The sequence below is a fragment of the Solanum verrucosum genome, unplaced genomic scaffold, assembly GCF_900185275.1.
Source record: "Solanum verrucosum unplaced genomic scaffold, falcon-dt-bn FXZP01000208.1, whole genome shotgun sequence".
In the NCBI taxonomy this organism is placed as follows: domain Eukaryota; kingdom Viridiplantae; phylum Streptophyta; class Magnoliopsida; order Solanales; family Solanaceae; genus Solanum; species Solanum verrucosum.
In genome coordinates, this window is record NW_026020329.1 from 2,813,207 (window position 1) to 2,831,303 (window position 18,097).

General features: G+C 30.8%; 1 protein-coding gene across 1 annotated transcript; it reads right to left on the reverse strand.

Annotated features, from left to right (window-relative positions):
* Window positions 1-10,037: 10,037 nt before the first annotated feature.
* LOC125836000 (polygalacturonase-like) lies at window positions 10,038-14,403 on the reverse strand. The gene is made up of 4 exons (XM_049515095.1): window positions 13,960-14,403; window positions 12,579-12,868; window positions 10,888-11,113; window positions 10,038-10,268 (listed from the first exon to the last, which is right to left on the reverse strand). The coding sequence occupies exons 1-4, from the start codon at window positions 14,401-14,403 to the stop codon at window positions 10,038-10,040; spliced, it is 1,191 nt and encodes a 396-aa protein (XP_049371052.1).
* Window positions 14,404-18,097: the final 3,694 nt, after the last annotated feature.

The window sequence follows — 18,097 nt, forward strand, 5'->3', positions numbered from 1 at the left end:
GATGTGGTACAGTGAGTTGTTGCTGAAATAAGTAATGTGAAACTTCAATAACATAGTAATATAATGAAATAAAAGATTTCTCAAAGTGTTGAAATAAGCCTCAAGAATCTGTTGAAATAAGGAACTTCTCAGAGTGCATTTAGAAACAACATTGGATAATCTAATGTTCCATGCTGAAATAAGCCTCAATTAAAGCTGACGACTCCTAGAAGTCGACATTATTAGTTGTAGAATTATTTGAAATCAATTTTGGTTACCTTTCAGAAAATAAATACATCATCGCTTTTTCAGTTTAAGTTCATCAGTGTCTTGCTTCTCTGCCAAGTGTTTAGACGTTGACGCTATTTTGTTTTCTCATGGTGCCACAAGTTTTGGAGCTGCTTGATTTACTAAACACGCAGTTAATAATATATTCTAACACGTGCAAGCTAACTCGACTAAATGAACCTCTAGTCCTCATGATGGAAGAGGCTAAATGAAGTCAAGCTCTTTCATTTCATCAATGTTCTGCCTGATTAAGAGAACAAAGTGAAGTTTGTAATAGCATTTGATATGAGGCCTTTACATGTTCTTAATTCGCCAATTAAACTTGCGAAGAAAATTATATACTGTTATTGTTCCATGTTCTTGTTAATTATCAAGACAATCTAATGTTAAAATATTACAGATATTTGTTGCTATAACCTCATCATCAAGATCTAGTTGATATTCGCTTGAAGTAAGCCTTGCTCTTCATTTCTATCTCTGATTTAGCTCAAGATTTAAGTCTCGAGGTATTTACTTTACTAAATCTAATAAGGATGAAGATTGTTGTCATTATCTTGAGACTATTCGAGTTAGAGCTTTTTTTAAGAGATTAATGAAAAGATTGAAGAATTCTTATTCTGTTGTTGTGGTGGGGTTTTTGGCGATTAGTTCCTGTTGGAAGAATGCATTTCTAAATTTTAACTTGTTCATTGATTTTATTTGCTAGAAGAATACATTCTAGACTTTAACTTTTTTCATTGATTTTATTTGTTGGAGTAATTGTTGTACTTATAGAGGAAAGTCATGTGACTGTCTTATAAATTGTCTTTCTGAAATAAAGATTCTTGTTTTTGCTTATTTTTTTGGCATAGCGGGTGCTAAAGTCTTTTAATGTTCATATTTCATATATTGTGCTTTCATGTGTTCGCTGTTAGTTGACTTTAAACACGTTTTTCCCCTGATTTTAACCATCTTAATTAGTCATACCCTATAAGGGTAGAGCGGCTGATCTGATAGGTCCATATCTAGTATAGTATTTGTCTTCAATTTCTTTTCTTCCTCTAGTTTTTCTAATTTCAGACAATTTTAGAAGCATACAACTCCTACCAATTTGAATGATGTTCAGACCATATATAACTTTACTGAAGCCAGATATAAGTTTGTGAAGGAGAATTAGTTCTTTCTCTTCTGATTTGTTTCACTGTTCAGCAGATCTGAAGAGTGAATCTCTTTTCAATTACTTCTTTTTAATCTTGAAACCATTAGTTACATGTCATTTTTTTTAAAACGATAAAATTGATTAGCCAACTACTTGTTCATTAGTAAGTTTTACATGTAATGACCTTCTGTTTGTTGTTGGTGAAGTGTAGTATTTGGCACCAATTTCTTTTCTTCCTCTAATTTTTCACACACAGGAAATGTTGTTTGTACTACAAGTTGACTGTAATGCTTCAATTCCTTTTGTTTATCATCAATTTTGTGAGATTAATATAGTAAGCAGATAGTTTCAATAAGTTGACTGTAACTAGAATGCTTAAGTATGTTGATTATTTGAATTAGAAATTTTTAATTGTTCTGTAAGTTGACTAAAGTTAGAATGCTTTAGTAATTGTTTTGTAAGTTTCCTATAATCACTAACTGCTTTAGTAGCTCATAAGTTTTTTTTAAGTCTGCCTAGTGAACAACTTTAAAAATTGTTCTTGATTTGTCAATATGCATATTTTGTCAGAATTCGATGAATATGAATGAGAATACCTTCGGGTAAATTAGTTTTTGCTTGTTACTAATTACTTTGTAAATTTAAACATTATTAGGAACATGAATAATCTAGAGCGTGATTGGATGTATGAGAGGTTGGATGGCCGAGGGGGTATTAATTCTAATTCCGTAACTGAAGTGGATAAATTTATCCAATTTACATGTTCGCAACAAAATCGATTGCATGAGCGACAACAAAGTTAGATGTCCATGTAAAAAAGGTCACAACTTTTAGTTCATGGATGTTAAAACTATTAAACATCACATTTATAAGTCTGGATTTGTTGATAACTATTTTGTTTGAAAGCATCAAGGGGAAAAAGATGTGATCGATGATATTTCTTCTTATTAGAATTTGTATAGTGGTGCTCAACCTAAATTAGGATATGATAATCCATACCGACAAATGATTTTTGATGCAGCTGGTCCTAACTTTTCCCAAGGTTCGAGTGGCAATCTTTTAGAAATATTGAACCCGAGTCATCTCATCTTTGTGAACCTTCAATGGAGGAAGATCCAAATCCCGAGTCCCAAAAGTTATATGATTTTCTACAGTAACTAATTCAAAATTATATCCTGATTCTTCCCTCTCTCAACTTGAGGTTGTCTCTCGAATATTAAATATTAAAATAGAGAACAATATGTCACAAAAAGGCTATAACCAAATGATGCAATTGTTGAAAGAGGCTTTACCTAAAGATAACATAGTGCATGATAGCTATTATTAGACCAAGAAGCTAGTGCATAGCTTGGGTTTGCCAGTTGAAAAGATTGATTGTTGTGAGTCAAAATGTATATTGTATTGGGGTGATGATGAACACCTTACATCTTGTACATTTTGTGGCCATGAGAGATACAAGTGTTGTGTTGGCTCTCGTAATAGGAAATTGATCCCTTTACACATTCCTGGAGGTAAATTATAAGGTGTGACAATCACTGGCCATGAAAAGTATTTACTCCTAGACTGCCTAAAGGGATCAATTTCCTCTTACGACAGCCAACACGACGCTTGTATCTCTCATGGCCACAAAATTTACATGATGTAAGGTGTTCATCATCACCCCAATACAACATACATCCTGATTCACAACAATCAATCTTTTCAACTGGCAAACCCAAGCTACGCACTAGTTTCTTGGTCTGATAATAACTATCAAGAACTATGTTATCTTCAGGTAAAGCCTCTTCCAACAATTGCATCATTTGGTTATAGCCTCTATGTGACATATTGTTCTTCATCTTAATATTTAACATTCGAGAGACAATCGCAAATTGAGAGAGGGAAGAACCAGGATATAGTTTTGCATCAGCTGCCTGTAGCAAATCATATAACTTTTGAGACTCGAGATTAGGATCTTCCTCCATTGAAGGTTCACAAGGATGAGACGACTCGGATTCAATATTTCTAAAATATTGCCAACTCGAATCTTGGGAAAGTTAGGACCAACTGCATCAAAAATCATTTGTCGGTATGGATTATCATATCCTAATTCAGGTTGAGCACCATTATAAAAATCCTGATCAGAAGAAATCTCATCGATCACATTATTTCCCCTTGATGCTTCCAATCAAAATGGTTATCAACAAATCCAGACTTGTAAAGGTGATGTTTAACAGTTTCAACATCCATGAACTTAAAGTTGTGACATTTTTTACATGGACATCTAACTTTGTTGCCACTCATGCGATTCTGTTGCGAACATGTAAATTAGATAAATTTATCTACTCCAGTTACGAAATTAAAATTAATAGCCCCTCTGCCATCCAGCCTCTCATACATCCAACTACGCTCTGGATTATTCATGTACCTAATAATGTTTAAATTTACAAAGTAATTAGTAACAAGCAAAAACTAATTGACCAGAAGGTACTCTCATTCATATTCATCAAATTCTGACAAAATATGCATATTGACAAAGCAAGAACAATTTCTAAAGTTTCTCACTAGACAGACTTAAAAAAAGCTTATGAGCTACTAAAGCACTTAGTGATTATAGTAAACTTACAAAACAGTTACTAAAGCATTCTAATTTTAGTCAACTTACTAAACTATTAAAGCATTTTAATTCAAATAATCAACATATTTAAGAATTCTAGTTACAGTCAACCTATTGAAACTATCTACTTACTATATTAATCTCACAAATTGATGATAAACAAAAGGAATTGAAACATTACAGTCAACTTGTAGTACAAAACAACACTTTCTTGTGTGTGAAAAAACTAGAGGAAGAAAAGAAATAAGAGCCAAATACTACACTTCACCAGCAACAAACAGAAGGTCATTACATGTAAAGCTTACTAATATACAAGTAGTTGGCTAATCAATTTTATCTTAAAGGTAGAAAATGACATGTAACTAATGATTTCAAGATTAAAAAGAAGAAATTGAAAAGAGATTCACTCATCAGATTTGCTGAACAGTGAAACAGATCAGAAGAGAAAGAACTAATTCTCCTTCACAAACTTATCTTTCTCTGATTTGGCTTCAGTAAAGCTATATATGGTCCGAACATCATCCAAATTGGTAGGAGTTGTTTGCTTCTAAAATTGTCTGAAATTAGAAAAACTAGAGGAAGAAAACAAATTGAAGGTAAATACTACACTAGATATGGACCTATCAGATCAGCCGCTCTACCCTTATAAGGTATGACTAATTAAGATGATTAAAATCAGGAGAAGAACATGTTTAAAGTCAACTAACAGATAACACGTGAAATCACAATATATGAAATATGAACATTAAAAGCCTTTAACACCCATTATGTCAAAAAAATTAGAAAAATAAGAATTTTATTTCAAAAAGACAATTTATAAGACAATCACGTGACTTTCCTCTATAAGTACAACAATTCCTCCAACAAATAAAATTAGTGAAAAAAGTTAAAGTCTAGAATGCATTCTTCTAGCAAATAAAACCAATGAACAAGTTAAAATTTAGAAATGCATTCCTCCAACAAGAACTAATTGCCAAAAACACCCACCACAACAACATAATAAGAATCCTTCAAACTTTTCATTAATCTCACAGTCTCAAGATAATGAAAACAATCTTCATCCTTATTAGATTTAGTAAAGTAAATACCTCGAGACTTAAATCTTGAGCTAAATCAGAGATAGAAATGAAGAGCAAGGCTTACTTCGAGCGAATATCAACCAGATCTTGATGATGAGGTTATAGCAACAAATATTTGTAACATTTTAACATTAGATTGTCTTGATAATTAACAAGAACATGGAACAATAACAGTATATAATTTTATTCTCAAGTTTAATTGGCGAATTAAGAACATGTAAAGGCCTCCTACCAGACGCTATTACAAACTTCACTATGTTTTCTTAATCATGCAACACATTGATGAAATGCAAAGTGCTTTACTTCATTTAGCATCTTCCATCATGAGGACTAGAGGTTTATTTAGTCGAGTTAGCTTGCACGTGATAGAATATATTATTAACTGCGTGTTTAGTTAATCATGCAGCTCTCAATCTTGTGGCACCATGAGAAAACAAAATAGCGTCAATGTCTAAACACTTGGCAGAGAAGCAAGACACTGATGAACTTAAACTGAAAAAGCGATGATGTATTGATTTTCTAAAAGGTAAACAGAATTGATTTCAAACAATTCTACAACTAATAATGCCGGCTTTTAGGAGTCGTTAGCTTTAATTGAGACTTATTTTAGCATGGAACATTAGATTATCCAATGTTGTTTCTAAATACACTCTGAGAAGTTCCTTATTTCAATAGATTATTGAGGCTTATTTCAGCACTTTGAGAAAATCTTTATTTCATTATATTACTATGTTATTGAAGTTTCACATTACTTATTTCAGCAACAACTCATTGTACCACATCTAACCTAGACTTTATAGTGTATAAACTGATCATTATCTCCTTGAACATAAATTTTTGATGATTATTAAATGTCTAATCTAATATTTTTGATTTAGATAGAGAGGTTGTTTTAATAAACTCCCAGCACGAGTACATTTCAAGTGAGAAAAACATAAAGAACCATTTTAGAATATCAATCGCAAAACTAAAAAGAAGTTATATATCACACAAGTTCAAAAGATCCTAAATCGGAATACCAAAATCAAACAGAAGCAGTTGTTTAACACTAGATTCAATATTATACTAACATTATTTATTACCAAAAAATGAACCCAAACAAAAGTATAAACATAAAATTTATATCAACACATTTTACTGGAAAAGAAAGCTATTGTTAAGGTGATAAAAAGAGATACCTTTTAGAGAGAGAATGTGTCGGTAGTCAGTAGTCACAACAATAAAAGTTACCTGCAATATAAAACTATAACAAACTAGTAAAATGCTTGAACCTAACTCCAAATGCTTGCTTGAACCCTAACATCTATTTTCAGAAAAATTTACTTCTAAAAAAAATCTCTATTTTCAGAACATTCAAATTTCTAGAACCCCTATTTTTGAGAAAGTACCAATCTTACTTCAAGCTAAATGAAATGGAAAAAGTTCAGAGTTAAAATATCATATTTTCATAACACCCAAACCACTAAAATCTTTATTTTCAGTGGTGTGTCAAGCAGTGGGGGAGTTAGGATTTTTAATAAGGGGTTCAATATCTAAAGAACTAACACACGAACTAACCGAAGAAGGTTCAACATCTATTATATACATAAAAAAATAATTTTAACCACGTATAAATAATAAAAAATTTCGCCGCAGGGGATTCGAATGAACCCCCTAACAGAAGGCTGGCTCCACCCCTGGTGTCAAGTGAAACGATTCTTACCAAAGAGTTCAGAGTTAGGGTTCATATTTTGCAACTGAAAAACAATAGTGTGTCGAGTTGAAACTAGAAAACAATGGTATGTCGAGTTAATCTGGTATCCAAATGCAGGAATCTGACCTAAATTCCTAGTTGGGGTTCCTATTTTGCAGAGAGAAGAGTTGAAAGATACTTCTATTTTGTTTGGGTTTGAGCTAAATGAAATCGAAATGGAGATGAGAGTTTGAGCGCTTACCTTTCAAGATCGAGACTTCAAAACGTTTGCTTCAGAGATTAGAGATGGAGACTGGGAACATATGGAAGCTTGAGAGCCTTCATTGGAGTTTCAGAGCTTGAGAGCGTGAGTTTCTAGAGAGGGACATGAAATGTTGAAAATTTTGTGCCCTAGAATATATCACTTTAAAAAGTTTTGCAACGGAATTAGTGACGGATTCTAACATCCGTCGCTTTTAAATAAATATATATATTTAGAAAAAATTATATTGACGAATATTTTCGTCACTATATAATATAAATTTTATAAAAATATATTTAAAAGTTTAGCAACCTTTTTGTCGCACTAATTCCATCGCCCAATATTAATTAAATTTGTCACCCCTACTTTGTTATTAAATCCATAGGGAAAACTAGGCGTCAAAATTTTACAGTAATATATAGCGACGAATTAAATATTTCATTGCAAATCCATCACTATATTATAAATTAAAAAATTATTTGTTAATTTTGCAACAAAATGGTTATTCCGTCGTAAATTCATTGTGTTATAGTGACGAAACATTGTTCGTCGCTAATATCCAGCGCTAAACGTTGTTCTTTCAGGAGTGAATGTGACACATGTCGTACTATGTTTAAAAGAGCTTTTGATCTTTTATTATTGTAATGGTTTGACAGTTCGTGATATTATATTATTTTAACATTGTTTGGACATTTTTTAACTGTTCAAATTTTCAAGTATCAAAATCAGTAAATGTGAGGAGTTTTTAGTTTTTTTAAAAAATATTGTTGTCTCTACCGTCTTTGATAATAAAAAATTGTTCTCTCTGTCACCTTCCTCCCCCCTTCATCTTCTTTCACAATCTTGTTTTTAAACCTAAATCATTTCTCTACTTTTTTTATTTGTTTTGTTCTTAGATTTATATTTATTAACTTCACATTGTAATATTGTTATTTTTAAAACTAATGATTAATTACCGTTAACAAGATGTTAGCTATGTGATTGCAATATCTTATCTTGGATGTTAACAGTAGTTAAAATATTATTTATAAATATAAGATTTGAATTATTTAATTCAAAGTTCTAAAATATTTCTGTTTTTTTTTTCTAGAGGTAAACTTTGTACTTTTTTCTTATATTATTTATTACAATTTCCAATAATGTTTAATGTGAAAATTTATATATTCTAGTCTGATTTGGATTTACAGTTTGGTGTTTGAGTTTTTCTAATTCTAGTATGGTAGTTTGTTTCTAACCATTAATTTCCGTCAATTTCTTTGTAAGGAAACAACATTCAAATATAATAGTTGAAATTTAAAAAGTTGTTGATTCTGAAATAATCAAGTGTTATACATATGCGAAAGTTAACAAAACAAATTAATCTAGAATGATGATAAATTATACCAAAAGGAAAAGTATTCTGAAAGAGGCTTGATACTTTTATATAATTTGATCAATTGATATACATATGATAAAATTAGTATAATAAAAAATATAAAATAATAGCAACAATAGTCTCCCCTAAAAAATAATCTTTTAGTGACTATTATTTAGTTAGTAAATATAATTATTTTAATAAAAAATATTTTCATCCATTTATTTTATGATTAGTTAAGTGTGTCAATCACTCATTTTTGGTCAATCAAATGTATATATTAGTGAAATGTTAAATTCGTGTCGTAAATCATGAGTTTCCTACTTAATCAGATCACTAAAAAAAATGCATGATGAAAAACAAATTCTCATTAAATTAGTGGAAAATTTTCAAATTTTTCTGTATGAAAATATTATTATTTTTTCTTTTCTCACCAATTCAATCAAAAAATTTGTGAAAATAACCTCTGAACATTTTTCAATATAACTTTCTGTGGAAAAACAATAATTTTTTTAATAGTAATCAAACCCAATGTAAGCTAGTGAATAATGATTGCTAAACACCTAACGTGTACACCAACTCTCAACGAGGTCATTAAATTGATAATATAGAAGAAAAAAAGACTAATTTGATTGATAATCACCCAACTTCTATTTTATTATACAAAAATTGTCACTAAATTTTTTTGGGGAACTTTCACATATAGCCACTCAAAAAATAGCTTAATTATGCTTCATAGCTATAGTTTGCTAATTACGATTCGTAGCTATATAGGGAGGAGAGTGGCGAGTGAGATTGAGAGAGGGAGGAGAGAGGCGAGCGAGAGAGGGAAGAGAGTGGAGAGAGGTGAATTGTATATGTATATCTGTCAAATAATTGTATATATGTAACAAGTATACATTTGTATTTATATATCTGGCGAGCGAGATGGGAAAGGGAGGAGAGAGGCAAGCAAGAGAGGACAGAGAGTGGAGAGAGACGAACTGTATATGTATATCTGTAGATAATTGTATATATATAACTGATATACATATGTATTTGTATATTTGGCAAGAGAGATTGGGAGAGGGTGGAGAGAGGCGAGCGAGATTGGGAGACAGAGAGGAGAGAGGCGAGTGAGAAAGGTCAAAGAGTGGAGAGAGGCTAATTGTATTTGTATATATGTCACATAATTATATACATATGTGTATAATTTGTATTTGTATATGTATAAAAGAGGACAAGTGACGTAAGCTAAGCTAAAATTAAGTTGCGAGCCGTTATTAATTCAAACTATAGCTATATTAGCTAATTAACTAGTATATGTTTGTTTTTCTACGTAATTTTCCAAAAAATATTTGATGTAATGTAAAGTATATAATTCAACTCACTTTATAAGTATCACGAAAGTTATTAAACCATTTTTTATAACAAAAGAGACACAATTTTGCCTGACTAAATTGTTACCACAATCATGAGAAAATCGATAGTTACAATTATCTCTTTATTTCAAAACTAATTAACGAACAAGACTGAAAAATAAGAGACCTCATGAGAAATGAGTTTCTTTTCCTATATTTTATTTTCAATTGGTTGAAAAGTCGAAAATATAATATACACACAACAAGCTAGTATCATGTATCATATCATCATAATTAGTCAGTACTCCCTTCCATATTATATGGTGTTTTTAGAAACAACTCCGAGGAAGGACCGTGCCACGATGTGTGCCTTGTGCATTTTTACAATATGTTAAGGCTGGTCTTTTCAAATGAGGATCCACAAAAGTGAGCTTTATATCTTGTAATGTGATACCACTACATGGATTTGTTTGGCTGCAATCTAATTTTATTGCTTCTTGTGTTGAAGATGTCCCTTTTATATTCTTGTATGTTACTTGACTCACCTTCACTCCTGAATTCTGCATTAATATATTCAAAATTTAGTAAAATAATAAATAGAATAAACAAAATGAGTTTCACTTTATTAGAGGTGAAAGAGCAATACATTTCGAAAACACAAAAATATAGTACTCTTGATTTTCTAATAATGATCTTTAGTCTATTGGAATATCCGATCTAACAACTAAAAATACTTTTTTGGAACATGATTTTTTGTCGTATAAAACATAATACTAATTATAACAAATAACAATATAAATGAGTAGGCTCTAGTTAATACAATGACCATACAATTCCTCTTTATGGTGGATAATGGCTTGTTGATAATTATGAGATTTTAGGTCTAAATTTTTGTAGAGATAAAAATATTAGGTAATTTTCTCCATTTATCCTAATCTTAATGAATTGAGACAAGTTGTATATTAGGTAATTTTCTCCATTTATCCTAATCTTAATGAATAGAGCCGAGTTGTATATGTTAGGTAATTTTCTTCACATTGTCATTACCTTAGAAGATATATACTTTTTGTACAAATTTAGAATGCAGTAATAACTGTAAATCATCTAATTTGAATTATACCACTTTTAAATAGAATTTATGAACGTATATATAAACATCGACAATATAAAAAGTTATACCTGCTGTGGACAATTGTTATCAGGGCAATAATTTTGATCAATGAGAATAGGGTAGCCAACATTCCTCATAACAAGATTTCTGAAGATGAGATTTTTAGCATAGCTATTACTTGGCCTTGCCCATGACTTAACCCTCACACCATTTTGTGTTTTTGTGAATACTGAATTTGCCACTGTTATATTCTGGACTCCTGCTTCATTTAGGCTATTGGCCAAACTTCCTATGCTGCAATATATATCACAAAACATATAGTCGGCGTTTGGACATAAAAATGTAATATTTACGGTATCAGAAAGATGAAATGTGATGGCAGACGTTGAAATTTTGTGAAATTTTACAAGACGTGTTTAATTCGAGTTGAGACTCTATAAAGTGTGTTCAGTTTCAATTATGATTCTTGGAGGCTACTCAACCCTAAACGCTAGTTCATGCCTATATCAATGGTACTATATTTCCCTTGAAAAGGCATCTCGAAAGTTCCACAAATTAATGGAATATTCATAGAGAGATCAAAATCAATCATCCTAGTTCGAGAAATATGCCACCTAACGACCCTCAAATCATGGATAAATATTATGAGAGTAGAATCAAGGGAGGAACAGATTTGTACCTACATATCTTTATCAATAAAATCATGTTTCTTCATATTTTATTTGTGATTGTAATTTATTTTCTGTCACTTTAAAATTTATTACAAACTGTGATATTTCAAAAACGGATATTGGATGTTATTTTAGAATTTTGTAAGAATATTTTATATATGTAACTATATTCTACATTGAAGGTATTGAATTTCTTAAATCAATAAATATAAGATTTAAATTTTTAATGTTGTGAGTTGTATCCAATGGGGAATTAGAAAGGACAAAAATAAGAATATAAAATGAACGCATTATATAAGTGGGCAGCAAAATGCCCTAACGACTATCTCGATAAATGTTTCAACTTTCAAAAATTGTCAAACTTGCATTATAAAACAGATGGATGAAAATGTATTATTTTAAACAAAAATAAAATATATTTTTTTTCATCAACTAATAAACTTCTATATTCTATTTAGAATTAGAATTAATGAATATATATATTTGTCTAAATTTGTTGCTTATCCGATTTAATTTATTTTTTAAAAAAAATCTGTTAGCTAAAGGTTGTGTGACTAATCACTATTCGAAACAAAGATTTTTCCTATCATCAATCAGTGAAAATTTATGCTATAGGACATAATTTTTTCACGAAAACATCACACTGAAAAAAATGCATAGTAGAAAACAGATTCTCATGTAATAGTGGAAAACTTCCTAATTTACACATATGAAAACATTACTATTTTTCTTTTCTCATTGATTCATTCAAAATATTTATTACTATTTTTTTCTTTTCTCACCGGTTCAATCAAAATATTTTACCACTCATTTTTCTTTTAACAATTTAAAAAACACACATTTCTATATTTAGTAACAATTTAAATATAAAATATATATTCATTTTACCCTTGATGAAATTATTTATACCCGCACATACATATATGATTTATTTTAGAACACAAATTTCAAAAGTTTTTTTTTAATTCTTAAACTCCGTGTCAAGTTAAACTACATCACATATATAAATTGAAACAAAAGAACTGCTATATTTTTTCGATTTAGTCAAAATAATTTAAAATTTTAAATATGCCTCGAAAATAATTTACCTTATGCCATGTCCAGGGCCACAACCAATCTTTTGAATCCACATATTCATAGAACCGGAGCCAATAGATATACAATCATCTCCGGTCTGAATAATGCTATCTGTGATAGTAATATCTCTTGAATTCTCTATATGAATTCCATCAGTATTTGGACTTCCACTTGGAGATCTTATTCTTATTTTCTCAATTCTTACATGGCTACTATAATCAATTGCCATATTCATTATCTGACTATTTAATGATTTTAATCCACTTACCACTACATTATCACACCATGACAATGTAATTGACTGCATTCAAACAAAAAAATTACAATCAAGTAGTGATTGAAGATATTGCACAATATTATAATAACGTTGTTTGTTCAGATATTTTTTATGATACAAAACATATAGACTAAGGATGAATATTAGAAAGTCTAATGCTACAACTTTTCTGAATAGCTTTATTACGTGTCTCACACAACTGATGATACTAGTTAATTATGCGAGACATTTTTTTCGTCTCACAAAAATGTGAACCCAATTCTTATATATACTACTTTTGAGTTTTTATATTTTGTGAGACTTAATTAAAGGCGCCTTACGCAACTAATGGCAGTTTATGTGAGACACAAAATAAAGTTTTCAAAAATAACAAACAATTACGTATCATTATTCAAAAAAATATTGTTTTCCCCTGAAAAATATTCTGTGACTATTTTCACTGATATTTTGATTGAATTGGTGAGAAAAGAGAAAAATAGTAATGTTTTCATACGAAAATTTTTGGAAGGTTCCAAGTATTTCAGTAATAATTTGCTTCCTACCATGTGTTTTTTCAGTGAGCTGGTTTGTTCAAAGGGAAAAAGGACAAATATACCCTCAAACTATTGTAAATGGTATGCAGATACCCTCCGTCATACTTTTGGGACAGTGGTGCCCCTGCCGTCCAAAAATTAGAGCATATATGCCCTTCACTCTAACGGATGATCTAAATAAGGACACGTGGTGCAATCTTATTCGTCGATCCGATATTTAATAAATGTCGGGTCGGTGGATAAGTTTATGACACGTGTATGTCTGTTCATGTAAAGGGTATATATGCTCTACTTTTTGAACGGCAGAGGCACCAATGTCTCTAAAGTATGACGGAGGGTATCTGCATACCATTTACGATAGTTCGGAAATATATTTGTCCTTTTTCCCTTGTTGAGAAAATCTTGTTTTATAGGACAAATCACTATTTTCGGTAGTAAACAATATATATATATATATATATATTATCATACACTAAATGAACTGATATTATAAAATTCTTTACATTAGTTAATATTCTATAGAAATTAAACTTTTGTTATATTAAGTTACATACTAAGTTGATTAAAAACATAATTACTTACCCTAGCTCCAGGAGGACAAGAATGTCCAGATCTTCTACATGACCAAAAACTATGTCCTTTAGCATCAATTGTTCCACCATAGATAGAAAGTCTACTAACTTTATAAAACAAAATCCAAAAATTTGAACTTCCAATGATATTATAATCAACCGGAGCAACAATAGTTCCGTCAATACGGAACTCAATTCTGCTCCGGCAAGGGCCAGTGAATGTCACTGGCCTTATAAGGTACGTTCCCTTAGGAACGTACACGTTGGATGGACTAGTTGAGCTGCATGCAGACATCCAAGCGCGAAGAAATGGCGCGGTTGAGTCTGTCTTTCCATCTCCTTTAGCTCCAAAATTAACCACATTGTAAGCTAAACAAGAAGGTATAAGCAATAAGAGTGAAATTGAAGAGAAAAAGAAAAATTGTAATGATACAATTGATTTGAAGTTGGACATGTTGTTTTGGAGTAATGTGAGGAGTTTAAGGTTGTAATGAGCATGAAGATTAATTATGTGTATATTTATAAAGAATATATAATCCCTTCATATCATATTATGCTGTACACGTAATTAAAAATAGTTGTCCCAAACTATTCGTCAATTTACAAAATCAAAATAGAATTAATTATTTTTTTTCATTTTATCTTTAAAATTAATTCTTGTTTGTTGGTTTCAGATCGATTGTAGGCAAATAAAATATCGAGATTGCTAGCCAGTTTTTAATGGTTTTTTTAACTAGTGTAAAATTCTGAAAAAGTTTCTTAAATGGTAACTTAGTAAAACTATCCTACTTATTTATGGTTTTTAAAAGGCGTGTAAAGAAAAAAATGGACAATTAATATGAAACGAAGGAAATATTTCTTAATTCTTAGTTTGGATCTAATAGGAACAGAACAATAAAGGTAATGATTCAAATGTCAACCGTACGTTGCGTACTAATGTGAAATAATTAATTTCAAATTATTTCTTAGATGAATCCTTGGGAGATGTGTAGGTGTAACTAATTAATGTGACATAAAATATTTTTTCAAAATTAGAAGAAAACTCACGAGATTAAGCTTAATGATTTATGTAAGATCCATGAAGAACGCCAAGAAATGCATTGGTTTGAGTAAAACATCAACATGTGAGTTGCCAATGCTTTAGTCATTAATTAGCTACATCTTTGAATAGAAGACATACTCCCTCGGTGGCAGAGCTAGGATTTTAATAAAGGGTTCAAAATCTGAAGAAGTAAATACACGAACTAATAAAAGAGGATTTGACATATACTATATATACATAAAAAATAATTTTAACCATGTATAAAGAATAAAAATTTTCACCAAAGGAGGTTCAGATGACCCCTCCCCTTCCGACAGTATGTTGGCTCTGCCCCTGTCTCTCAGTCTCAAATTATCTATTGTGATTTTAAATTATACCCTTCATCTCATATTAGATGATCACTTTTTATTTTACACGGTGTTAAAGAAATCATAAATATAAAGATAGTTTTACTAATTTACCCTTTAAAAAACTTGGGAATTTTACAAATAAATGTGAACACTCTAAAAAAAATTATTTGCAAGGGTAATATAATTTTTTTTTAATTCTTTCTTGATTTAACAAGGTAGACAATTACTAATATGTAACAACTATTTTTAGTATGATGATCAATTAATATAGAACAGTGGGAATATCATAAATAATTTATTGTTTTAAAATTTCAAGACAAAATTAATTATTTTTTTCCACTTATCATTAATAGTACTTTCTCTGTTTTATATTAATTACTCCCTCCGCCCCCATTTTATATGCCATCCCTTTCTATAAATAGTTGGTCCATAATACTTGTCATTTCATAAAATCAATGCATAAATTACCATATTGTTCCTTTTTTACCCTTGTGAGTTATTAGCCTTGAAAATATACATTTGACCAACTTAGAAAAGCTAAGTAAATGATTCATGTTTATTGGTTAAATTAATTAATCAAAATAAATTAATTCATATTCATTGATTGAAAACTTGAGTTCCAAAAAAACTAAATAAAGGTAGAAGGGTAAAATTACATCATTTCTTAATGCAAGTGCAAAGTAAAAATGTGACATATAAAATGGAACGGAGGGAGTATATCTACTTTCTCATTTTCATGTACCTTAAGAGATCATAAATAAGAAGGATTTACTTAGTGGTAAAGACAATCTTGCTCACATTTTCAAAAAAGAACTTTAATTGTAAGAGTAAGAAGAAGAAATTAATTCTCTCTTAATTTTGTAAATTTACAAATAATCTGGGATAACTATTTTTAATAAGGTGAACAACTAATATTTTCTTGAGAGTGTGTAAATAAAAAGTACAGCAAGTACTTTGAGACGAAGGAGTAATTCCTAAGCAATAAAAAAAATAAAAACTGAGTTGCGTGATTGGTATGAAAGGAAAATATATTCCTAGAAAATGTTTTATTAGAAAACAAATTGGTTTCTAGCTTATATTTTCATGTTTGGTTGGTGAGTGAAAAATATTTTCTAGAAAATATCTCTTATTTTTTTGCTAGAGAGTAGAAAATATTTTTTAGGAAAATAGCTTTTGACACGAAAACAATCTCGATAACATATTTTAGACCCAACCCGACACCCGAACTAGGACAGGACTTCGATGACAGATTTGAGATTCAACTTGAAATTTGACCCCGACTCCCAATCTGAGACTCGACATTCGAACTGGGACTCGACTCTGACCTTGACACCTGAATTGGGACACAACCCCAATGATCGATCGACTTCAAGACTCGATCCAGGATCTAACTCTGACCTTCGATCCAAGACTTGATCTCGACACCCGAACTTGTACATAATCTTGATGATCGATTCAGAATTTGACCTCGACATCCGATTTGAGACATGACCCCAACTCCTGAATCGAGATCCAATATCCAAACTGGATCTGATCTTGACTCTGATACCAACACCGACTTCCGATCCCGATGATTGATTCAGGTCCCGATACTGATACTGGACTCAAGACCCGTCTCTTAGACTTGACACCCAAATCGGGAAACGACAACATAACCTGACTTCTTAACTAGGACCCAACCTCGACGGAAGACCCGAGACCTGAATCGGGGCCCAACACTGAATCCCGATTCCATACCCGACTTCCGAACTAGGATCCAACCTTGATACTCGACGCTCGGTGTAGACGATCGATCTGGGACCCAAACATGTCCCTTGACCTGGGATTTAACCTCAAACTCTTGACCCCAAATTTGATTCCAACCTCCGACTCAGGACTCCACCCCAACACCTGAATTGGGATCCAACCTCGATACTTGATTCGAAATTCGACCTCGAATCCTAATCCAGAGCCTGACACCCAAATCGAAATCTAATCCCAGACTGACCTGAAATTCAAGAGTTGAGTCTCGCATGGAGATCGGGAGTCAGGTCTCGAATCAAGAATTAAGAGTCGAGTCTTGATTAGTATCAGGAATCGATACCCGAGACTTGAGTTAGGGTGGAAATTTAAGGTGTGAGGTTGATAAACAGTTTTGAAAAATGTTTTTCCTTACTTATTGTAGGTCAGTGATTTTCTTTAAATTTGAGGGAAATAAGTTTATTTGGAAAATATTTTCTAAAACATTTAAGCCAACTATACATAAGAAAATTGAAAAACATTTTCTAAAAAATATTTTCCTTCATACCAAACACACTTTGAAGTTGTGTATGGGCGTTGATTTTTCTTTGTAAAAGGTAATTTTTCTTTTAAAAATAAAAATGATATTAGAAAATTGAGGTTGTAATTGATCATGAATATAAATTAGAGTTGTGTTTTTGACTTTTTCTTAGTAATTTAGAGTGAAATCACTTTTTTTTTTGTTGTTTTTCAAATTCTTGAAAATTCTAAAATTCAATTTGAAATTGAATTCCAGAATTTTATGGCCGTACAATCGAAGTTGAACTCCGAATAAAGTGAAAAAAGTTCATGGTACCGAAAGTGTTAGTTCTACGTTGATTGTTGTAGCCCGTGGCTTATACGTGTAATACTAATTAATAAATGATTTAACTTCTATGTATTTAAAAAAATATACATAAGTTTTACTATGTATTGACAATGTACAAATATTTTATACCATTTAAGTTGACATAAAACTTGTTATATTTACTCAAATT